We start from the raw sequence: 23,977 nt of genomic DNA, 5'->3' as shown, positions 1-23,977 counted from the left end.
ACGTCATCAGATCCCGAGTTCTCTCCAGCACCCCCATGGACCCTCCTACACTCTCCTCTTTTCTCTCACTATATCCTCCCTCACTCCTCTCCTTATCCATCTGTCTACCCCCCCATCCTTCCTCCCAGCCGGTCAAAGCGGCAGGCCGTCAACAATGAGTCTGGTTCCGCTCGAGGCTTCTGCCTTCTAAAAGGAAGTTTTTCCTCGCCATTGCTCACTGTACAGCTCACTGTACAGTGTTTTGTTTCTTGCTCTTTGTTGAATTTCTGGATCTATTTTTCCTTAATCAACTGTAGTCTTATTTCAACTGTATAGTGTCTTGAGATAACTTTGTTATGATAAGACACTTTAAATAAAATTGAATTGAATTGAATTGAATTGTGAATGTGTATTCAAATGTTTAAACTCTTAGATGAAGCGAGTAATTTAGACTTTATATTTTGATTATCTTTTAGCATTAATTTAAGTATGGCGTTTACGTATAGTGTATAATAATTTTAATCCAACAACTCTTTCAGTGAAAACCTCACACTAATATTATGGAGACCACACAGGAAGGGCAAGACTCGAGGCACTTCCTCATTCTTCAAGCACAGCATGACCTGAAGTTTTCTGAAGAGAATTTCAAAGTGAATTTTCTTCACCGGCGAACCATGTCAGACCAACTCTTTTGTCTTCTGCTGATTCTGCTGACCTGCACAGGTAAGATGATCCAACACCACCAAGGCTGGAGATGTTCGTGGGTGATGGACTGAAGTCGTCCATCGCACTTTCTGTCTTCACAGCAGCAGCTGGAAAAACGTCCCTCTTCGTTCTGGAGGGCGACGATGTCACTCTGTCATGTGACCTCAAAATACCTGAGCAGGTGTCCTGCGGTGAATTCAATTGGTTCTTTCATAGAAAGCGAAAACCCAAAATGTTGGTCAGGGATGGAGAAGTTGAGAGCGATGTTGATGTGAAGCGACTGAGTGTGACACCAGACTGCTCTCTGGACATCAAGCAGGTGAAACCTGAAGATAATGGAAATTACTTCTGTCGACAGAAGAACAATTCTGAGAGTCGTGCAACATCTCTGGGCGTGGTCTCCTGTGAGTGTCCATCAAGAGAACTTTCTGTTTCCTTCTTCTTCATGTTTCTGCTTCACCTGCTCAGTCTCACACAGGCCGGAAACTGTTTTTTCCCGTGTTGACGTTGGTTCTCTTCTCTCTTCGATCAGTGACTCGTGTAGACACTCAAAGTGACGTGGCCTTGACCTGTAGGGTCTTCCATTGGTTCTGCAAGAAGGTCAAATGGCTGTTGGATGGTCTAGAAATACCTAAAGATATCTCTGAGGTGAAGACCAGGTCGACCTCCTGCAGATCTGCTGCTGTTCAATTTCCTTCTTCTTTCCACCTGTTCAACAAAAGGTTCACCTGTGAAGTCTCAGACCAATACAGAGTTCAGTTCCACTTCAGACCAGCAGGTGAGTCATCATGAGATGATTGTGACGTCACAGGAGTTCTCTAGAGTCTGAGATACTTGTATGTTGTTGACCATCACCAGCAGGGACATCACCAGCAGTGACATCATCCGAAGGGACATCACCAGCAGTGACATCATCCGAAGGGACATCACCAGCAGTGACATCACCAGCAGTGACATCACCAGCAGTGACATCACCAGCAGGTGAGTGTACCTTGATGAACAGGGTCATACTGTGAGTCACACTGTTTTGCGTCCTTCAGCTTTGAGATCCTCTGGTGTTGTGAAACATGTGATGCTGATGATGCGTGTGGCTGGACTGGTCTTGTTCACCGTGGTCACCATCCTCCTCGTCACAGCTTTACGTGAGGAAACATTGAAACATTTTCTGCTGATGGAAAAACTAACGTTTGACTTTTCAGGAAACCAGAGATCCCCTGACAACATCCTTGTAAGTGTGAAACACTCTGAACTACTTCACTGTCTGTACTACTACTGTTGACCACAGATGTACTACTGAAGATACTCATGCCAGTACAGTTGACCACAAAAGTACTACTGAAGATACTCATGCTAGTACAGTTGACCACAAAAGTACTACTGAAGATACTCATGCCAGTACAGTTGACCACAGAAGTACTACTGAAGATACTCATGCCAGTACAGTTGACCACAAAAGTACTACTGAAGATACTCATGCTAGTACAGTTGACCACAAAAGTACTACTGAAGATACTCATGCCAGTACAGTTGACCACAGAAGTACTACTGAAGATACTCATGCTAGTACTGTTGCCCACAGAAGTACTACTGAAGATACTCATGCTAGTACAGTTGACCACAGAAGTACTACTGAAGATACTCATGCCAGTACTGTTGCCCACAGAAGTACTACTGAAGATACTCATGCTAGTACAGTTGACCACAGAAGTACTACTGAAGATACCCATGCTAGTACAGTTGACCACAGAAGTACTACTGATAATACTCATGCCAGTACAGTTGACCACAGAAGTGCTACTGAAGATACTCATGCTAGTACTGTTGCCCACAGAAGTACTACTGAAGATACTCATGCTAGTACAGTTGACCACAAAAGTACTACTGAAGATACTCATGCCAGTACAGTTGACCACAGAAGTACTACTGAAGATACTCATGCCAGTACAGTTGACCACAAAAGTACTACTGAAGATACTCATGCTAGTACAGTTGACCACAAAAGTACTACTGAAGATACTCATGCCAGTACAGTTGACCACAGAAGTACTACTGAAGATACTCATGCTAGTACTGTTGCCCACAGAAGTACTACTGAAGATACTCATGCTAGTACAGTTGACCACAGAAGTACTACTGAAGATACTCATGCTAGTACAGTTGACCACAGAAGTACTACTGAAGATACTCATGCTAGTACAGTTGACCACAGAAGTACTACTGAAGATACTCATGCTAGTACAGTTGACCACAGAAGTACTACTTAAGATACTCATGCTAGTATAGTTGACCACATAAGTACTACTGAAGATACTCCTGCCAGTACAGTTGACCACAGAAGTACTGCTGATGATACTCATGCCAGTACAGTTGACCACAGATGTACTACTGAAGATACTCATGCCAGTACAGTTGACCACAGAAGTACTACTGAAGATACTCATGCTAGTACAGTTGACCACAGAAGTACTACTTAAGATACTCATGCTAGTATAGTTGACCACATAAGTACTACTGAAGAGACTCCTGCCAGTACAGTTGACCACAGAAGTACTGCTGATGATACTCATGCCAGTACAGTTGACTACAGATGTACTACTGAAGATACTCATGCCAGTACAGTTGACCACAGAAGTACTACTGAAGATACTCATGCTATTACTGTTGCCCACAGAAGTACTACTGAAGATACTCATGCTAGTACAGTTGACCACAGAAGTACTACTGAAGATACTCATGCTAGTACAGTTGACCACAGAAGTACAACTTAAGATACTCATGCCAGTACAGTTGACCACAGAAGTACTACTGATGATACTCATGCTAGTACTGTTGCCCACCGAAGTACTACTGAAGATACTCATGCTAGAACAGTTGACCACAGAAGTACTACTGAAAATACTCATGCTAGTACAGTTGACCACAGAAGTACTACTTAAGATACTCATGCTAGTACAGTTGACCACAGAAGTACTACTCAAGATACTCATGCCAGTACAGTTGACCACAGAAGTACTGCTGATGATACTCATGCCAGTACAGTTGACCACAGATGTACTACAGAAGATACTCATGCCAGTACAGTTGACCACAGAAGTACTACTGAAGATACTCATGCTAGTACTGTTGCCCACATAAGTACTACTGAAGATACTCATGCTAGAACAGTTGACCACAGAAGTACTACTGAAGATACTCATGCTAGTACAGTTGACCACAGAAGTACTACTTAAGATACTCATACTAGTACAGTTGACCACAGAAGTACTACTGAAGATACTCATGCCAGTAAAGTGGACCACAGAAGAACTGCTGATGATACTCATGCCAGTACAGTTGACCACAGAAGTACTACTGAAGATACTCATGCCAGTACAGTTGACCACAGAAGTACTACTGAAGATACTCATGCCAGTACAGTTGACCACAGAAGTACTACTGAAGATACTCATGCCAGTACAGTTGACTACAGAAGTACTGCTGATGATACTCATGCCAGTACAGTTGACCACAGAAGTACTACTGAAGATACTCATGCTAGTACTGTTGCCCACAGAAGTACTACTGAAGATACTCATGCCAGTACAGTTGACCACAGAGGTACTACTGAAGATACTCATGCTAGTACTGTTGCCCACAGAAGTACTACTGAAAATACTCATGCTAGTACAGTTGACCACAGAAGTACTACTGAAGATACTCATGCTAGTACAATTGACCACATATGTACCACTGAAGATACTCATGCCAGTACAGTTGACCACAGAAGTACTACTGAAGATACTCATGCCAGTACAGTTGACCACAGAAGTACTACTAAAGATACTCATGCCAGTACAGTTGACCACAGAAGTACTACTGAAGATACTCATGCCAGTACAGTTGACTACAGAAGTACTGCTGATGATACTCATGCTAGTACAGTTGACCACAGAAGTACTACTGAAGATACTCATGCTAGTACAGTTGACCACAGAAGTACAACTTAAGATACTCATGCCAGTACAGTTGACCACAGTAGTACTACTAATGATACTCATGCTAGTACTGTTGCCCACCGAAGTACTACTGAAGATACTCATGCTAGAACAGTTGACCACAGAAGTACTACTGAAAATACTCATGCTAGTACAGTTGACCACAGAAGTACTACTTAAGATACTCATGCTAGTACAGTTGACCACAGAAGTACTACTCTAGATACTCATGCCAGTACAGTTGACCACAGAAGTACTGCTGATGATACTCATGCCAGTACAGTTGACCACAGATGTACTACAGAAGATACTCATGCCAGTACAGTTGACCACAGAAGTACTACTGAAGATACTCATGCTAGTACTGTTGCCCACATAAGTACTACTGAAGATACTCATGCTAGAACAGTTGACCACAGAAGTACTACTGAAGATACTCATGCTAGTACAGTTGACCACAGAAGTACTACTTAAGATACTCATGCTAGTACAGTTGACCACAGAAGTACTACTGAAGATACTCATGCCAGTAAAGTGGACCACAGAAGTACTGCTGATGATACTCATGCCAGTACAGTTGACCACAGAAGTACTACTGAAGATACTCATGCCAGTACAGTTGACCACAGAAGTACTACTGAAGATACTCATGCCAGTACAGTTGACCACAGAAGTACTACTGAAGATACTCATGCCAGTACAGTTGACTACAGAAGTACTGCTGATGATACTCATGCCAGTACAGTTGACCACAGAAGTACTACTGAAGATACTCATGCTAGTACTGTTGCCCACAGAAGTACTACTGAAGATACTCATGCCAGTACAGTTGACCACAGAGGTACTACTGAAGATACTCATGCTAGTACTGTTGCCCACAGAAGTACTACTGAAAATACTCATGCTAGTACAGTTGACCACAGAAGTACTACTGAAGATACTCATGCTAGTACAATTGACCAAAGATGTACCACTGAAGATACTCATGCCAGTACAGTTGACCACAGAAGTACTACTGAAGATACTCATGCCAGTACAGTTGACCACAGAAGTACTACTGAAGATACTCATGCCAGTACAGTTGACCACAGAAGTACTACTGAAGATACTCATGCCAGTACAGTTGACTACAGAAGTACTGCTGATGATACTCATGCTAGTAGAGTTGACCACAGAAGTACTACTGAAGATACTCATGCTAGTACAGTTGACCACAGAAGTACAACTTAAGATACTCATGCCAGTACAGTTGACCACAGAAGTACTACTGATGATACTCATGCTAGTACTGTTGCCCACCGAAGTACTACTGAAGATACTCATGCTAGAACAGTTGACCACAGAAGTACTGCTGAAAATACTCATGCTAGTACAGTTGACCACAGAAGTACTACTTAAGATACTCATGCTAGTACAGTTGACCACAGAAGTACTACTCAAGATACTCATGCCAGTACAGTTGACCACAGAAGTACTGCTGATGATACTCGTGCCAGTACAGTTGACCACAGATGTACTACAGAAGATACTCATGCCAGTACAGTTGACCACAGAAGTACTACTGAAGATACTCATGCTAGTACTGTTGCCCACATAAGTACTACTGAAGATACTCATGCTAGAACAGTTGACCACAGAAGTACTACTGAAGATACTCATGCTAGTACAGTTGACCACAGAAGTACTACTTAAGATACTCATGCTAGTACAGTTGACCACATAAGTACTACTGAATATACTCATGCCAGTAAAGTGGACCACAGAAGTACTGCTGATGATACTCATGCCAGTACAGTTGACCACAGAAGTACTACTGAAGATACTCATGCCAGTACTGTTGACCACAGAAGTACTACTGAAGATACTCATGCCAGTACAGTTGACCACAGAAGTACTACTGAAGATACTCATGCCAGTACAGTTGACTACAGAAATACTGCTGATGATACTCATGCCAGTACAGTTGACCACAGAAGTACTACTGAAGATACTCATGCTAGTACTGTTGCCCACAGAAGTACTACTGAAGATACTCATGCCAGTACAGTTGACCACAGAGGTACTACTGAAGATACTCATGCTAGTACAATTGACCACAGATGTACCACTGAAGATACTCATGCCAGTACAGTTGACCACAGAAGTACTACTGAAGATACTCATGCCAGTACAGTTGACCACAGAAGTACTACTGAAGATACTCATGCCAGTACAGTTGACTACATAAGTACTGCTGATGATACTCATGCCAGTACAGTTGACCACAGAAGTACTACTGAAGATACTCATGCTAGTACTGTTGCCCACAGAAGTACTACTGAAGATACTCATGCCAGTACAGTTGACCACAGAGGTACTACTGAAGATACTCATGCTAGTACTGTTGCCCACAGAAGTACTACTGAAGATACTCATGCCAGTACAGTTGACCACAGATGTACCACTGAAGATACTCATGCCAGTACATTTGACCACAGAAGTACTACTGAAGATACTCATGCCAGTACAGTTGACCACAGATGTACCACTGAAGATACTCATGCCAGTACAGTTGACCACAGAAGTACTACTGAAGATACTCATGCCAGTACAGTTGACTACAGAAGTACTGCTGATGATACTCATGCCAGTACAGTTAGAATAGAATAGAATAGAAAAGCTTTATTCATCCCCAGAGGGGAAACACACTTTTACAACAGCGCAGTTTAAAAAAATAAAGTGCAAGGAAAAAAATAAAAATAAAAGAGATAATACAAAATAAAATAAAAAAGATCTTAAAAATATACAATTATTTACAAAATTAGAAATTTAACACTATTAACAAAATACAATAGAATAAAATAAAATAAAAATAAAAACAAAAAAGTAAAGTAAAAAATAAAATAAAACACACGAGAAGAAAAACACACTACGGATTAGCATCAGGATATTTAAAGTAGAGAGTTAAATATCCTGACACCAGTTGGGATGAAGGACCTTCTATAACGCTCCGTCCTACACTGGGGGTGCCTGAGCCACTGAAGGAGCTGGCCAGCTCCTCCACGGTCAGGTGCAGTGGGTGAAGAGTGTTGTCCCTGATGGAGGATAGTCTGGAGAGTGTCCTCCTCTCTCCCACCTCCTCCACCGAGTCCAGCGAGCGGCCCAGGACAGAGCCGGCCCTCGTGACCAGCCTGTTCAGTCTCTTCCTGTCCCGGTCCGTGCTGCTGCTCCCCAGCAGACCACAGCGTAGTGGATAGCAGAGGCTACCACGGAGTCATAAAAGGTCCTTAAAAGTGGTCTGCACACTCCGAAGGACCTCAGTCTCCCCAGGAGGTGGAGGCGACTTCGGCCCTTCTTGTACACGGCGTTGATGTGTGTGGACCAGTTCAGTTTATTGTTGAGGTGAACACCCAGGTATTTGAAGCTGTCCACCAGCTCAATGTCCGAGCCCTGGATGCTCACAGTTGACCACAGAAGTACTACTGAAGATACTCATGCTAGTACTGTTGCCCACAGAAGTACTACTGAAGATACTCATGCCAGCACAGTTGACCACAGAAGTACTACAGAAGATACTCATGCTAGTACTGTTGCCCACAGAAGTACTACTGAAAATACTCATGCTAGTACAGTTGACCACAGAAGTACTACTGAAGATACTCATGCTAGTACAGTTGACCACAGATGTACCACTGAAGATACCCATGCTAGTACAGTTGACCACAGAAGTATTACTGATGATACTCATACTAGTACTGTGGCCTACATAAGTACTACTGAAGATACTTATGATAGTAGAGTTGTGCACATAAATACTACTGACGATACTCATGCTAGTACAGTTGCTCACAGAAGTACTACTGAACATACTTGTGATAGTAGAGTTGTGCACATAAATACTACTGATGACACTACTGCTGTATTTGATTGACAGAGACGCACAAACACATGTGGAGGTGATGCTGATACAGTTGATGGTGCTGCAGGTGATGCTAAAGATGACGATGAAGATGATGGTAATGAGGATTATGCTGATACAGTTGATGGTGCTGCAGGTGATGCTAAAGATGACGATGAAGATGATGGTAATGAGGATTATGCTGATACAGTTGATGGTGTTGCAGGTGATGCTAAAGATGACGATGAAGATGATGGTAATGAGGATTATGCTGATACAGTTGATGGTGTTGCAGGTGCTCTGCAGACAGGAAGTCTCTGCTTCTGAATAAAGCTGGTCCTCCCTGAACTCTGCTCCACCTCTGAATTCTTGCTTGTTTAGACACCAAAATAAACTGTTACAAGAGTCTTAACGAGAAAACACAAACACGGGGATTATAAGCTTTTTTTCTGAGTCAAAGAAACGTCAACAGAATGATTGCCTGGTATTTTATACCACATTAACATATATGTTAACAAAATGCGATCTTTTTTTTCCAAATTACTTTCCGTTCTTTTTATATATTTTTGTATATACTAATAACGCACTCTTAAGTGTAAAATGCAATATAAACATTCCAGTGACGAACCAATAGTTATCTTTTAAACTTAAAAACAATTATTCCTGGAATATTGGATGGTTGAATATTTTTTTCAAATATTGAAAGGTTGAAATAATTTCAATCATTCATTATTTGTTACTTTAATTTTAAAGTAATTGGTTATATTTTCATTTTAATTATTCAATATTTGTTATATTTTAATTATAATTATTCAATATTTTTTAATTCGTAGCCTTTTAAATTCAATATTAAAAAAAGACAACCAAACGAGTACTGATTTACTGGATCATACTTTGCAAAAACGATCAGGTGACGTCATCACTGCTCAGTTAAGATATTTTCATGACAAAGTATCAACTTTGTTTTAACGTTTGTAGTTTAAACATCTTAAACTACATCTCATGAAATAAACAAATGTTGAATAATTGATATTAAAATATAACAAATATTTAATAATTTGAATTAAATTAAACAAATGTTGAATCATTGAAATTAAAATATAAATATTGAATAATCCAAATTAAAATATAACAAATATTGAATAATGGAACTGGCATTGAGCTCCTTCCATAAGAAATGGTCACGCAATAATTTAAATCCTTACATTAGTCTTTTTTTTGAGACTTCAGAAAACATTAACATTTGGGCAAAAGTTATTTGCGTTCACGTCGCCTGCCAGATATTATTTCCCAATATCAGAGACGATTTGACCAGTTTAAAAACATCAACTTAATGAAAACATGAGTTTTTCCATTTTTCAGAAAATTATATTTTCAATTTGTGTACATGCGGTCCGCCTGAACAAGACACACGGAACAGCGTAAAAAGATGCATCTTCAAATAATCATGAATCCACATCATCACATCTTGTCTGATGCAAAAGAAAAAGACATGTCAAAATTTGAGATAACGGTTAAGCCCGAGATCAGTATTTGAGGTTTCTAGCTACAGAACTGTTACACCTTAAACTCAATACACCGTGACTTAAGTTTCTAATCTCTTAGTGTTTAAACTGTGTGTGTAAATACATTAAGGGACTTAAGCCCGAAGTTATACCATTTAGCTAGAAAATAAATGTATATTGCATATAGTTCTAGTGTAAAAAAGTTTTTTTCAACTGCATCATTTGACCATCACATTGTTAAATTAATGAGTCTTTGGTGGCATTAATGTGTGCAGGTGTATCAAGTCAATACACAATAGACCTGAATCAACAGATCTTCAAGGACATCGGACCTTTCATTGTCATGGAACAGCTGCTGCTAGAACCTGGGATTCCTAAAAACGGTGATAAATACACTTTCCTAGAAATAAAACCAGAGAATGACCTGACCTCTAGTGGAGAACACGAGTGGTGCAGACATGCTGCAAAAAAACGAGAGCAGATCAATTTGATCAAGAATTTATTAGTCATTACTGTCAACAAAACTTTTCACCCTTCACAGTACTCAGGGCGCACACACACAATGTGGTACCACGACTGAGCACGAACACTAAAATGACATAAAACAGGAATGCAAATTTACGATTTTAATTTTTTCATATTTTGCTTTTTTTTTTTGACAAATTTTGTTTATGAACAAGGTCTAGTCAACCCTTCCCTAGACCCGGCAGACTCAAAGTTTTCTTTTTTTAAGAAATAATTTATCGTTTTTCGATGTTTTCAGTGTTTTAGGTTTTTCAATGTTTAAGTTTTTTTTCTCTTTTTCCATCGGTGAAGCAGGTTTCAAAATGCTCTGCAACGAGGAAAGAACAGTCAGTTTTTATGGCCAAACTTCAACGCACAGCAGGAGGAACTGAGAGACGCACCTCAAACGCTGGGAACACCCGCAGGAGTCGTGGACTTCTGAGCAGCCTCCTTGGCCTGGTGAGCCTGAAGCACAGCGACGGCTTCATCAACCTGGAACCACACACACACTTGTTAAGATGCTGTGTTTTCAGGAGTTAAACATTGAAGGTTGAGAAGCACCGACCTTTGAGCGGAGTGACTCGGGTGACTCCAACATATGGAGAAGCTCAGAGTTGTCGATCTCCAGCAACATACCGGTGATCTTGCCAGCCAGAGACTGATGCATGGTCTGGATCAATGGGAACAAACGCTCACCTGAGACCGGAAGAAAGGGATCAGTTAAAAAAAAGTTCCATTGTAAGACGTCCACCACAAATCGAATGGTACTGACCCAGCATTTGCTTCTGTTCCTGAGGAGGAGCGGCAGCCAGCATGGAGGCGGTCAGGGGCTCCTGTCCTTGGACATGAACAGCAGGCTACAGGACAATGGACAGAAGTTGAGCTTCAAGTCATCACCATTGGAGGTAAAAGTAGCATGTTTAAAAAAATACCTGCTGCATGGCAACTTGCGGCTGGGACGCCATATGCTGCTGCGGGTTGCGCACACTAGGAGCATACTTGTAGTGTGGCATGGCACGCACGGGGGCAGCGGTGGCAGAGGCGCTGGCAGGGCGTTGGTTGAGGGCCTGGGTGGCTGATGGGATGAGATGGACACCATTAAAACTACTGCGCTGCCTTCAATGTCTGGGTGTTAAAACTTACGCATTCTTTGAGAGGACATCATGCGAGGGACCTGGGTGTTGGCGGTCGCGTTGGGACGGATGGTGTTGAAAGATTGGGGCCTGGGAGCTGAAGGTCGCATTGCATTGGGCATGTTTTGGAAATCTGAAAAGAGTGGGAAGAGAAACTCAGTAAAGCAGCAAATGTGAGGTTAAAAATATGTAGATGAACAGAAATAACATCTCGCTTTAGGCTGTGAAACTTACGCTGTGGACGCACACCCTGGGTGGCCCAACGAGGACCGGGGCGGAGCTGGGCCAGTTGGTTGGCAGCAGAATAGTACGCAGCACGGTTCTGAGCCTGATATTAAAAAACATGTTAATATCTCCAAGAGAGGACGCCGGAAAACTCAAAAACACTAATGGCTCACCGGAGGTATAGCTGCCATGAAGTAGCCGGAGTGTGGGGCGGGCTGGTAGGGGTTCAGGACCGGGTTGGGCACAGCACGGACTGTCGCCATTCTCTGCATGTACTGGTTGGTCAGGTGGGCTTGACGCTCCTCCTTGCGCTGAGCAAGAGCCACGTACAGAGGCTTCGTAGCCACTATGCGGCCGTTCATCTCAGTCACCGCTTTGGTGGCCTCTTCGGGTGAAGAGAAGCACACAAAGCCAAACCCTTTGCTGCGACCGCCTTCCATCATCACCTGAGACGCAGATCCACGGTTACAGAGTGACTCCAGCACCTTCAGAAGAACTAAGAGATAAAAACCTTAGCACTGGTGATGGTTCCAAATGGAGAGAATTCTTTGCGGAGACGCTCGTCGTCGAGGCCGTCGTCCAGATTCTTCACATACAGGTTGACACCCTGTTGACGCAAGAAAACGACCATAAATATCGCATGCGTTTGTAAACCAGGTTACATGTTGCAGACTGACCTGATATCTAGTCATGCGGTCCTGCTTCATCTGCTCAAATTTGCGCTTGAGCTCGTTCTGGCGCTCACCCTTCTTCTGTGCACGGCCGACATACACCTGTCTGCCGTTGAGCTCCTTGCCGTTCATGTCATCCACAGCCTGCCAAACCAGGAAAGTTTGAAATCACACATTGGAAAAAACAAACAAACAAGTGATCAAGTTAAAAAAGCTGGATTTACCTTCTGTGCATCCTCGTGTCTCTCAAAGCTGACGAAACCAAATCCCTTTGATTTCCCACCGTCATCGGTCATCACGCGGATGCTGAGAGCCGGTCCTTGACATAAAAAAAGTAAATTAAAAAAAAGTGTTAAAATACATCAACAACGGAAATGTTTATTAAAACGTTTCAGTTTAAATTCTTACCATATTTGTTGAACAGCTCCCTCAGCTTTTCATCGTCCATGTCCTCACCAAAGTTCTTGATGTAAACATTAGTGAACTCTCGTGCGCGAGCTCCGAGCTCAGCCTCTCTCTCTTTGCGGGACTTGAAACGTCCGACAAACCTGTATTAAAAACCACGAATAAGCCATCTGTGAACTGCAACACGAGGGCACTCCCACACTCATTGATTATTTAAAAAGTGGGACAACGATAGCAAAAACGGTGCTGTTACAGAACACTGCAATTAAACTGTTGACAAGATTCAAAACATGTATTATCCAAATGATTAAATCACACTTACACTTTTCTGTCATTGAGCAACATGCCATTCATTTTCTCAATGGCACGCTCTGCTGCCTCATGGGTCTCAAAGTGCACAAATCCATAGCCCTTTGAGCCATTCTCATCACAAACCACCTTAAAAAAGAGAATGAAAACGCCATGCCTGTCAAACCTCACGCTCACATCATGCAGAGTAGTAGTGTTTTTTAGGGAGACAAACGTGTATACGCCACTGACCTTGCACGACAGGATGTTCCCGAAAGCAGAGAAGGTGTCGTAAAGAGCCTTGTTGTCGATGGACTTGTCCAAGTTCTTGATGAAGATGTTGCCCACGCCGCTCTTCCTCAGGGAGGGGTCACGCTGGGACCACATGATGCGGAGTGGTCTGCCTTTTATCACATCAAAGTTCATTGTATCCAGGGCCCTCTCAGCTGATAAGACAAAACACAAATTTGAGTAAGGGGGGGAGGGGTGACAAGTTGCCAGGTAAGCGTTAAAAAAACAAGATGGCGCTGGTGTAGAAATGTGATCCCGAAACATAAGGCAACGCTGACCAGTTAGAAGGAACTTTTAGGGAAGAAAACAGACCGTGTAAGTAAGAGACATTCACGCATAACGAAAGAGCAGCACACGAACAAGATGGTGGTCATCCATCGCTTACATGACTTCCGCAATATAAAAACCTACCATCTGCCGGCTGTTGGAAGTTGACATAGGCATATCCGAGGGATCGACGGGTGATCATGTCTCTGCACACTCGAATGGAGAGGATCGGCCCTGCAGGGCTGAACTTCTCGTACAGCATGGCTTCGGTAACATCTGGATGCAGGTCCCCCACGTAGAGGGAGGCCATGGGGTAACTGGGCGCACTGGGATTCATTTCGATCGGAGATCGTTCACAACCACTATACCTGTGAAGAACAAGGAGATTCAATATATACGTGTACTTTTGTAATCAAACACGTCGAGCCAGACTCGTTTAAAACCACGCTTGGATAGGAAGCTAGCTTGTTAGCTCCCTGGTTAGCAACGTGGGCTAAGCATGATAAGCAAGATGTCGGACCGAGGCCTGGCTTAATGCGGCTAACATCCAGCGCTCCCGGGCGGTTACAACTCGTCACAGCGATGCGATATTTGAAGGAATACACAAGACAGTAGGAAACACAAGAGCAGTATCACAAGGTTGATCGTTTTACCCACGTTTACGACACTAGTAGATTGGCTTTAACAGGCGTTTCTTCCTCCGTCTTTCGCTCTCGTCTGAACGCAGTCGATTTCGTCCTCGTTTAACTTGGGTTTTTTGGCAAATTAAATCCTGCTTCACCGATTTTTTTTTTTTAGCTTTTCTTATAAAAATATGTCTGCGTGTGCTCTCTAGCTTGTGGTGTGTTTCATAATAATAAAAAGTGTGCCGAGACTAGCTCCGAAGCACACCCTCCGCAGACGGATGACGGGACTGAAAGGAAGGTCGCGGGGCACTCCGCTGAGTTACACTCCAGCCCAGCGCCAGGCACCCTCAAGTCTCGCGAGAGCGCGTTCTGCTTTACGATTGGCCGAATCCAGTCAAATACGCTACACTTTTGAAATAACTTTATCGGTGGTTATCCTAGGACAGACGACAGAGGCTCGATTTACGAATTAATTTATGATAAACATAGTTTTCTTTTGCCCGGAAATACATGGTTGCGACATGGTAGTTATAGATTAAAAACAATTAATAATAACGTATATTCATCGATTATATAACGTATATACACTTTTAAGACGTTCACATTTAATTTTTATATTTAGAGATTTGTTTTTGTAGATTCGCTGATGTCCATGTAATATTGGGCTTATAAATTGAATCTGGTGCAGTTGTATCACATTTAACGTTATTTTAATATCCCTATTTTACTAGTTATTTTAGATGTCAATTATGGTATATTTTCTGCGTCTGTATTGCTATGTACCTAGTCTGAACACACACACACACACACACACACACACTCATATATATATATATATATATATATATATATATATATAAAATATATATTTATTGTCATTTTCTCTTCTTATTTAATATTAAACAATACAAAACAAAAACACAATTATCAGACACTAAACATACTTCCACTCACTCACACCCAAACACCTATCACACGCACGATATCTGTACGTAAACATTCAGGTTCACAAAAAAAAAATACTATTCAAAAACAGAAAAGTATAATACAACAAAATTTCCGAGGTCGTTATACATTTTCTGTTTGTGTATTCCTTTTTTCTATTATGCTCATATATAACCCAGAGATTTTGGAATTCCTTCCCTATATATATTTTGAATAACAAAATAATTTTGTTATTAAATATTCCTTTCATATTTGTACTTAAATATTTGTACGTATTTGTACTGTTGAACTAGTGCGACAATGTGGGAAGAATAAAGACATGTAATAGTACTTACTATAATGGACTTTACTAGTGTTTATCTAGTTGCTCGATGTAAGAATATCAGGTGTTTTAGTATGTACTAGGTGTTTTAAATTATGAATTGACTTGAAAAAATAAACAAAAAAACATAGCCACAATAATTTATGAGCTATTAATGTTATAAGAATATCTAGTTTATGAAATTTGGTTTCGACATTACAATTTTAACGACTAAAGGAGACATATAGTAAACTTAAATATGAATGGGAAAAAGAAAAATAATCGTACAATTTCTACCCTGAAAGTACACATAAGTCAAAAAGCAGTTGGCATGATACATCATCTAGTTTAATTAAGACACGTTCAATTTAAGCTTTAGTTTGAGAAATAATTTAGACGTCAACAAAGTTCTGATGGTATAGAATAAAGTAAATAGACGAGAGGAGCCTCAACGACAAATCCAGTCATATAAAGATAATATTGTTAAATGTCGTGGATCCTTGCAGTGTCTCCGGACGTAAACAGAAAAAGGGCACTCACATTCAGTCGTGTCAGTCAGGCTTGACAAGAGGCAAGAATGTTCAACTTCTAGAATATATATATGTATATATTTAGACATATATATATATATTATCTTCACAGAGCTACCATGCTTAAGCTATGGGACGACATTGATTCTCACCTTGGCCAAGTAATAAAGTAAATGTTTCACTACAAGTCACCAGTCTTCAATATTTTCCTTCCTTTCAACTTTTTATTCATTTACACATCAATGATATTTCATGCAAAGGCAGAAAACATCAAGGTACATAAAGGTATATACTTTTAAAATGAAATACTTTTGAAGGCTTTAATACACTTGAAGCGACAGAAAAGCATGTTTTATTTGCTTAAAGAGAAAATGCTGAAGAACCTGGAGATCAACTATAAGACATTTTTATTAATTAAAGAAGCTAACTCAACCGGATCGACCACTTTGTCCTTTATTTGAAGAAAGTGTTTAACCAGGAACCACACAGACTCAGGTATTATTAGCAAGTGTTAAGAGTGGCTGGGTTTTCCAGCACCAAGACAAAACACCATTGTTCCAATTGCATCTTCTCCAGATGTGTGTCCTGTGGAGCTGTAGGAACAAATAAGCTGCTATTTTGTGATGTAAATCATATTCAACTAAACCGGTTTTCAGAACCAGAATGTGTGAAACTGGTCATCTCTAGCGGTTGGGCGGCGACACGCTTCATTGTAATTCAAGAGATAAGAGGTTTTTAAAGGTCAACACCCTGGAGGCGTGACCCTGACAAGGACAGAAGTACAGTTTCATTTTTGTATTGTCATTTAATTGAATGACTAGTCCTAGTTCAGAACATGTACCCTATCTTTTTATATGCGGTTAATTTCCAAATATTGTATTCATGATATGAAATTATTTTCAACTGTTAACCACCAGCCTTTACAATAATAGCCATCACAAACAAGCTACATTGATACTAAATAATTGTAAAACTAGGTTAAGATACACATATAGTATGACATAATACATAATTATCAGTTCATTGAAAGTGTGATTGTTTAAAAAACAAATAGAAAACTACAGCCAATATATTACAAAGTCAACCTTCATTTAACTGATCATTAACTAAATCAATAGGCGTCAATGGACGGAGGCGGTAGTTGGACATCAGTTTATCATTACAAATGCATCCTACGATGCGAGTTGTGTTTTGGCCAAGAGGTTACGATTTTCTAGTATTTAAAACGACTGATGATGTAATTCAGTCAATCAATAACATTCATTAAATAAACTTATTTATTTTTTTTACTTTTCAAAGAAATACATCAGAAGAGCCGGAAAATTCAAGACCGAACACTTACCCAAGTGAGTTTTTGCATGTATTCTTTTATTACATTTGCCTTGAAACCCCCAAAGACAGTACAAAAACATCCCATTCCAAGAAGCAGCATACATTACGCCTTAACAAAAAAAAAAAAGGGTATTAATCATGAAACAAATGGAAACCATTATTTAAATGAGGGTACAATTGAATGTTTGCAGTTTCAAAAAGGCAACATTATTTTTTTTCACTTATTAAATTACCCCGAATTCAAATGAGAAAGTAACAAAACAAACACTTAATGGAATGTAACCATTGAAGCACAGAGAAGGCAAACGTCAGGACAACAACGGTCATCTCTGCGATAACTAGAATGTCATCTACAGCCCGAGTTGCCTGAACAATTACTGAAAAACATCCGATACACATACAGTACAATGGTTTCTTGACTTTTGCTGCAGTTTATCATCTCACCCACCACCGACCAGAAAAAAAAAACCTCCATCTTTCACAGACATGATCTTTATTCCAAGCAATTTGCAGAACCACATCCAAGCTTTGACATCCCAGAGCATAAATCTTAGCCGCCTGTCAAACAAGTTAAGGGAGACGAGGAACGGTGACAACCAACACAATCTGAACAACCGATATTGTGAAACTGTCACAGTGTTAATTAGCTTTGTTGTTGTTGTTGTTGTTGTTGTTCTTCCCCATCTTCCGGTTCAGGCTTGTCGTCACTGGCCCACAGCTGAGGAGAGGGAACAGAGGGTGGTTAGGACACGAGTGAACTTTATATCCGAGAGTGCGAGTGAGAATGAAAGAGGGCGGAGAGGCAGCCAAGCAGCCGCTCAGCAGCAGGAGATGAAAGTACAATTTTGTTAGCATCCAAATAAGAGTCAAAGTGTCTTAAGAAGCGAAGTCGAGACACAATTTTCAGCTTAAAAATCATGGAATAAAGCAGAACTTACCGTCAAGTTATCTCTTAGTAGTTGCATGATGAGGGTGCTGTCTTTGTAGGAGTTCTCGTTCAGAGAATCAAGCTCGGAAATGGCACTATCAAAAGCCTGTTGGTGTGAGAGGCGGATTTTAAGAGAGAGAAGACAAATTTCAATCTTCAATATCGAAGGGGAAAAAAAAAAGTTGCTCCTTACCGCCTTGGCTAGTTTACATGCTTCATCGGGGTCATTGAGGATCTCATAGTAGAAAACTGAGAAGTTGAGGGCCAGGCCAAGACGGATCGGGTGTGTGTTACTCATGTTTTCTCCGCTGAATTTATAGGCATTCTTGTAGGCGTCCTTTGACTTCTCGATGACCTCTAAAATAGAATTAGACGAGGTATTTTGTAGAAGAATACGTTGGGTTCTGCTGTAACTGCACTTGATGAAACTAGAATGTCAGTGATGTGGTATTTTACCTCATTAAACCATGTTAGCATTATAAGCTTTAGGCACTTTTCCTCAGTGGTAAAATCATTTTATTACCACTATACACAAGACAAAGAAATCAAACCTACCCTTTTTCTTCTCATCCTCTCTGGCCACTTCTGCCAGATAGCGGTAATAATCCCCTTTCATTTTAAGATAGAAAACTTTGCTCTCTGGGTCATCCTTAGAGTTGGGGATGAGGTCGGTGTCCAAGAGTTCCTGAAATGGAAATAAAATTTGTTAATAAGAAGGAACACATCATGTATATGGACAACAAGGAAACAGAGGAAATTAAAGCTTGGAATTAAAGGTATATTGTGATTTCTCCTTCAGCATCAATGATGATGATTTGCCGCACCTTAAAATCTTTCTCCTACATTCCGATTTTGTGTCATCCCATCAGCACAGTTGAAAAGATTTGCTCATTTTGCTTTTAGATTTAGAAACTTTAATTCATTCTTACATATGCAATTTAATTTCATGAATGAGTCAATGTTGCCAGTACCAGGCCCTCCCTCTCTCTCCCTCTCTCTCTCCCCAGGCAGAAGGGATGGTGGGGGGAAGCAGCCGAGCAGTGTCTCAGCTGGGTGTGACAATCTGCCTTTTTGGCAGTTTTAGGCACATACTGACAGGTCGTACTGTAACAACTCCTTATTTTGAGTGAAGAGGTTTAAGCCTCTCCTTCTGACATGCTGGGACTTGTCACAAGCATAGTTTTTTCCCCTTGAACCGAAATGGGACTGAATGCAGTTTAACTTTGTTCTTCTCTAAATTCTCACTTTTATATAGACAATGCTGTTTTGATAATCATGAAGGGCCACAATGAAAATTCATTTATTTAAAATAAAACAGTCTCAAAATACAATAACAGTCATCCTTAATGGTTACTAAGCAACCATGAACTTATTGAATGTTTTCTTCAGTCGAGTTGAAAAATAAACGGAATAAACACTCAATAAATTCATCAATAACAAAGAATTCAGGAATAATTATCAAGGAGGAATACATTATATAGGCTCAGTCAGGATTGGGTGAATACTTTGAACTATACAGGTTCTTCTATACCTTAAGAAACTCTTAGAAACTCTTGTAAAGCACAGAAATATCAGATTCAAGTTTCACTTTTGATTTTTGTTAATCCAGGCCATCTTAGCGTTTACTATACTGTATGCTACAGCAATAACATGTGCAATCATCAAACCAACGTAATCCACGATAAAACTCACCAGAACTTCGAAGCAGATGTCGTTCAGCTCCTTCTCAATCTTCGCCTGGTACTCGTCGGCCATGGACTGCTTGGTGCCGGACTCCTTCTGCTTGATGCTGGAAACCACGCGACACGAGGAGCGGCGAGCCCCGACCACATTCTTGTAGGCGACCGACAGCAGGTTGCGCTCCTCCGTGGTCATGTTCTTCTTCTGTTTGGTCAGCTGCTTCATGAAAGTAGCCATGTCGTCGTAGCGCTCCGACTGCTCAGCCAGTTGGGCTTTGGCGATCAGTAGACTTGGGTCCAACTCAGTCATGATTGTTCACTAGAATGAGGAAAAAACATATTCCTTCACCAGTCTCTATTTTAGCAGGAAACCCATCATTTGGAAATTTGTGACTCATAAAACATCAGCCCTCAATCCAGATAAACAGTGGTGCTACTCTTTTGGGGCCAGAGAGAATGGCAACTTGCTCAAAAAGGCAGATTTATTCAATTATTATTAATTTGCAAAAATAAACCATTATGTTAATAAATCTTGTTTATTATAAACCATGAAACTGATATAATCTAAAAATGATCCTTCAGTGTCATAGTGTTCATCATTTTATTTAATATACACTGTAAGTCTGTAAAAAAGTGAATGTCAAAAAATAAATAATAAATAGAGTTAACAATGTAATTCAGAAGTCGAATACAACTCAAAGCCCCAGTAGCCAAATCAAACTCCGATCGCATCATCTGTTAATTCATTTAAAGACAAATAAAGACCACCTTAAGGGAACACAGAGTTGAAGGAGTACTATGCAACAGGGTATTTTCCGAGTAACGACAGTGGAAGGATGCACATCTAAGCGTTATAAAAGCAACCACCTGCAATAGATTGAACAACTTTAAAAAATGTGTGTGCATTATTGTCTTAATACACCAATTAATACTACAGTGAGACCTCGAGAATACCTCAAGTTCAAGAAAAGCCTGCTACTTAACTTAAACTTTTATTTTTTATTTTAAGTTTATTCTGAGGGAAATGCAAGTGACAAATCACTTCATTGATGTTTTTGCATATGTCGTTAGAGAAATAAACCTGGACAAATGTCGTATTCAGGACTATACACGCAAGCGGTTTTATTCAAAATGGACGTTTATGAGCCTGTATTCCGTTTACACCGCAGCTATCATGGCTCCAAATTTTCACTGCTTAAAATGTTGCATCCTTGGGTGTATGAAGGGATGAGTTCAACCATCACTCAAAGGGTTGAGAGAATTTACAGAGTAATGCATTCCTTTTTGGAGTTACTATATTTAAGCTTTAATACGAGAGACATTACAGGTGAGCAGTATGAAAGTATTCAGACGTTTCCTGGTGTCATTTGTGATACAGAAAAGTGAGCCCTGGTCAGACATTTCTACCCGAAACTCTCAAAAGACATGGATTACTCAGTCTCCGAACATTAGTTGACATGAGGATGAATAGAAAACAAGTGAAATTTGTAATAATTGGGTGAACTATCACATTAAGTTTTAAATCTATACCATTAGAGTCACAGTGGGGACTTAGAATAAAAACATCCATCTGTCTATCTCCTCCCCTCCTACCCAGTCACAGCATGAGGCAGTCAACACAGTGTCTGGTTCTGCTTGAGTTTTCTGCCTTCCAAAAGGAGTTTTCCCTCACTACTGTCACACTGCAATTCACTAATCATTTACTTGCTAGGACTTGTTTTCTTTTCTCGCATACATGCGTCTTCTCGTTTAGACTATTGTAACATTTTATTTTGGTGTCTAAACAAGAAGGATCTGTCTCGCCTGCAATTAATACAAAACTCTGCAGCCAGAATTCTGAGCCGCTCTAGTAGAAGAACTCACATTTCTCCGATCCTTTAAACTCTTCACTGGCGGTTTCTTTCAGGATCAACTTTAAAATTCTGGTTCTTACTTTCAGATCCATTCATGGTCAGACCTTCCATCAGTGATCTGATCCAGCCTTACACCCCAACTCGGGCTCCGAGGTCTGTGGTTCAGAATCTACTGATGGTTCCTGAACACGCTTCTAGACCAGTCTTATGTGTCTTGGCCTTTTAAAGTATATATTTTAACTGTGTATTGTTTTTGATCGTTAAAGTGCTTTGTGACCCTGGTCTAGAAAGATCTTTACAAATAACTATTACTTGCACTATAAGGTGTCTTTAGACAACTTTCTTACCCTCATGTCGACTATGGTTTGGGATTCAATTCAGAGTAATCCGTTTCTTTTTATAGGCAAAAATGTTCATTGTAATATGGAAACTAGTGTTCAGATGTCATCTTTATCTTTAACCACTTAAAAACACCCAAATACCTCTTCTGTAACATCCATCTTGTATTGAAGCTTTGACGAATAATTGGTTCTGGAAAAAACTTCTGCTCGTTTGTAGCAGAGGTTTAAAGGGCCACCATACTGCACAGACAGGAAGTACTTCGGGTAAATGTCGCCAACGCTTCAGTGTAGACAGTAGACCTCAGCACTAGTGGCTACATTGAAGAAAAAAAACCCCCTGCATGCATTTAGTCTTTTTTAATTTTATTTATAGAACTCCATTAGTTGGTAATGGCATAGGGGGGGGGGGGGGTATGCACTGATGTTACCTTGTCTCATTCTGTGAGTCATGTCCTTACAACACTTCCTCAGAAACCAGTAGAGCACCCCCCCCCCCCAGAACACACCTGACGGGCTCCCGCCACACCCATACCTGACTCACAAGTTGCAAACGGAAGAACGAGGAGAAAACGCGATTAACCATCGTTAAAACCGAGGCAACCCAATCCAGCGACATGCGTGTGAATTAAACTAGTTTATATTTATACGTTTTTAACGCAAACCATCATACACCAGTCCCTCGTGACTGACGCTACAACATGGCGCCGTCTATTTCCTGAAACGAAAGCGCTTCGTGGTAGAAAGTCCTGGCTTACAATTGTAATGGAAAAAACAAAAACGACATCAACGACTCGAATCGATGACGTTTGGACTCAGAACACGTTTGTGTACATTTAGATAAATACGATTAGCGACCTTTAAAACAAACAAATCTGATTCTTAGTTGAATTATTACCGAGGAGACGACACGCCCATGTTCGCTAGTGGCGACTCGTCGTCGGAAAAATTAAGTTAACTTAACGTTGAATAAGATAAACATCCACTTCCATAGGTTTAAACGTCAAACTAGGAAGTAGACACATCCCAGACTCCACACGGGCTGCCCATTGTTAACCAGCGTAGCCGCCGCCGTTTGATAAAAAGCTTCCCGAGGATCCTGAGCGAACCCCAATAATCGTTAATCGTCGTGCGAGGGTCTCGGGGGGCGAGCGCGGACGCGGGGGTTCTCACCTGGGGTGCGGCGGGTGGCTTCACGGAGCACGGCTGACAGTCGCAGAGAGAGATGGTGAGAAACTAGAGAAGGTGTTTCTCTCCAATCACACCACTTCACCGCGAGGCCTGGGCGAGGGGGGTGACGTCAAAGGTTGCCATGGAGACGGTGCGTGGGGCATCATGGGACTTGTAGTACCCGGCGTCAATTATCTTATTTAGGGTCCCTAAAACAGATTTAAGATTCAAAATAAACCATATACAGGTCGTGCTTCACTATGTTAACTAGTTTACACGTTTGTGTTCAGAGTCAACTCGACTTAAACAAGAATCTTGACAAGTAATGTAAGAAAATATAGTAAGTAAATAAATTATATTTACAGAGCGCTTTTCCAGACCAGGGTCACAAAGCGCTTAAACAATCAAAACAATACTTGATAAAACATATTCTTAAAAGGTCAAGATAACA

The 23,977-nt window shown here is 40.8% G+C and overlaps 3 protein-coding genes across 4 annotated transcripts; 1 reads left to right on the top strand and 2 right to left on the bottom strand.

Moving 5' to 3' along the window:
• Nucleotides 1-613: 613 nt before the first annotated feature.
• On the top strand, nucleotides 614-8,862 carry LOC148067763 (uncharacterized). Its single transcript, XM_087806308.1, has 8 exons — nucleotides 614-702; nucleotides 786-1,088; nucleotides 1,217-1,332; nucleotides 1,444-1,462; nucleotides 1,543-1,665; nucleotides 1,725-1,826; nucleotides 1,884-1,912; nucleotides 8,572-8,862. Exons 1-8 carry the CDS (start codon nucleotides 654-656, stop codon nucleotides 8,860-8,862), a joined length of 1,032 nt encoding a protein of 343 aa, XP_087662434.1. The 5' UTR covers nucleotides 614-653.
• Nucleotides 8,863-10,522: 1,660 nt separating this feature from the next.
• Nucleotides 10,523-14,768, bottom strand: LOC148067762 (polyadenylate-binding protein 1A). Of its 2 annotated transcripts, none has more exons than XM_087805088.1 (16): nucleotides 14,482-14,768; nucleotides 13,969-14,192; nucleotides 13,519-13,712; nucleotides 13,301-13,416; nucleotides 12,982-13,121; nucleotides 12,798-12,892; nucleotides 12,580-12,717; nucleotides 12,414-12,509; nucleotides 12,076-12,348; nucleotides 11,912-12,005; nucleotides 11,688-11,810; nucleotides 11,477-11,619; nucleotides 11,317-11,401; nucleotides 11,110-11,240; nucleotides 10,942-11,036; nucleotides 10,523-10,872 (listed from the first exon to the last, which is right to left on the bottom strand). In XM_087805088.1, exons 2-15 carry the CDS (start codon nucleotides 14,159-14,161, stop codon nucleotides 10,947-10,949), a joined length of 1,911 nt encoding a protein of 636 aa, XP_087661214.1. In that variant the 5' UTR covers nucleotides 14,162-14,192; nucleotides 14,482-14,768; the 3' UTR covers nucleotides 10,523-10,872; nucleotides 10,942-10,946. The 2 variants fall into 2 exon arrangements, with proteins under 2 accessions (XP_087661214.1, XP_087661213.1); XM_087805087.1 differs by having other exon boundaries at nucleotides 10,946-11,036.
• Nucleotides 14,769-17,573: 2,805 nt separating this feature from the next.
• On the bottom strand, nucleotides 17,574-23,672 carry LOC148067761 (14-3-3 protein zeta/delta-like). The gene is made up of 6 exons (XM_087805192.1): nucleotides 23,530-23,672; nucleotides 20,179-20,484; nucleotides 19,042-19,171; nucleotides 18,680-18,843; nucleotides 18,497-18,592; nucleotides 17,574-18,276 (listed from the first exon to the last, which is right to left on the bottom strand). The coding sequence occupies exons 2-6, from the start codon at nucleotides 20,473-20,475 to the stop codon at nucleotides 18,202-18,204; spliced, it is 762 nt and encodes a 253-aa protein (XP_087661318.1). The 5' UTR covers nucleotides 20,476-20,484; nucleotides 23,530-23,672; the 3' UTR covers nucleotides 17,574-18,201.
• Between the last annotated feature and the right edge of the window lie 305 nt (nucleotides 23,673-23,977).

The sequence above is a fragment of the Callionymus lyra genome, chromosome 13, assembly GCF_982586985.1.
Source record: "Callionymus lyra chromosome 13, fCalLyr1.hap1.1, whole genome shotgun sequence".
Classification (NCBI taxonomy): domain Eukaryota; kingdom Metazoa; phylum Chordata; class Actinopteri; order Syngnathiformes; family Callionymidae; genus Callionymus; species Callionymus lyra.
Note: the sequence above shows the minus strand (reverse complement) of the source record. Positions and strands in the feature narration are given on the sequence as shown.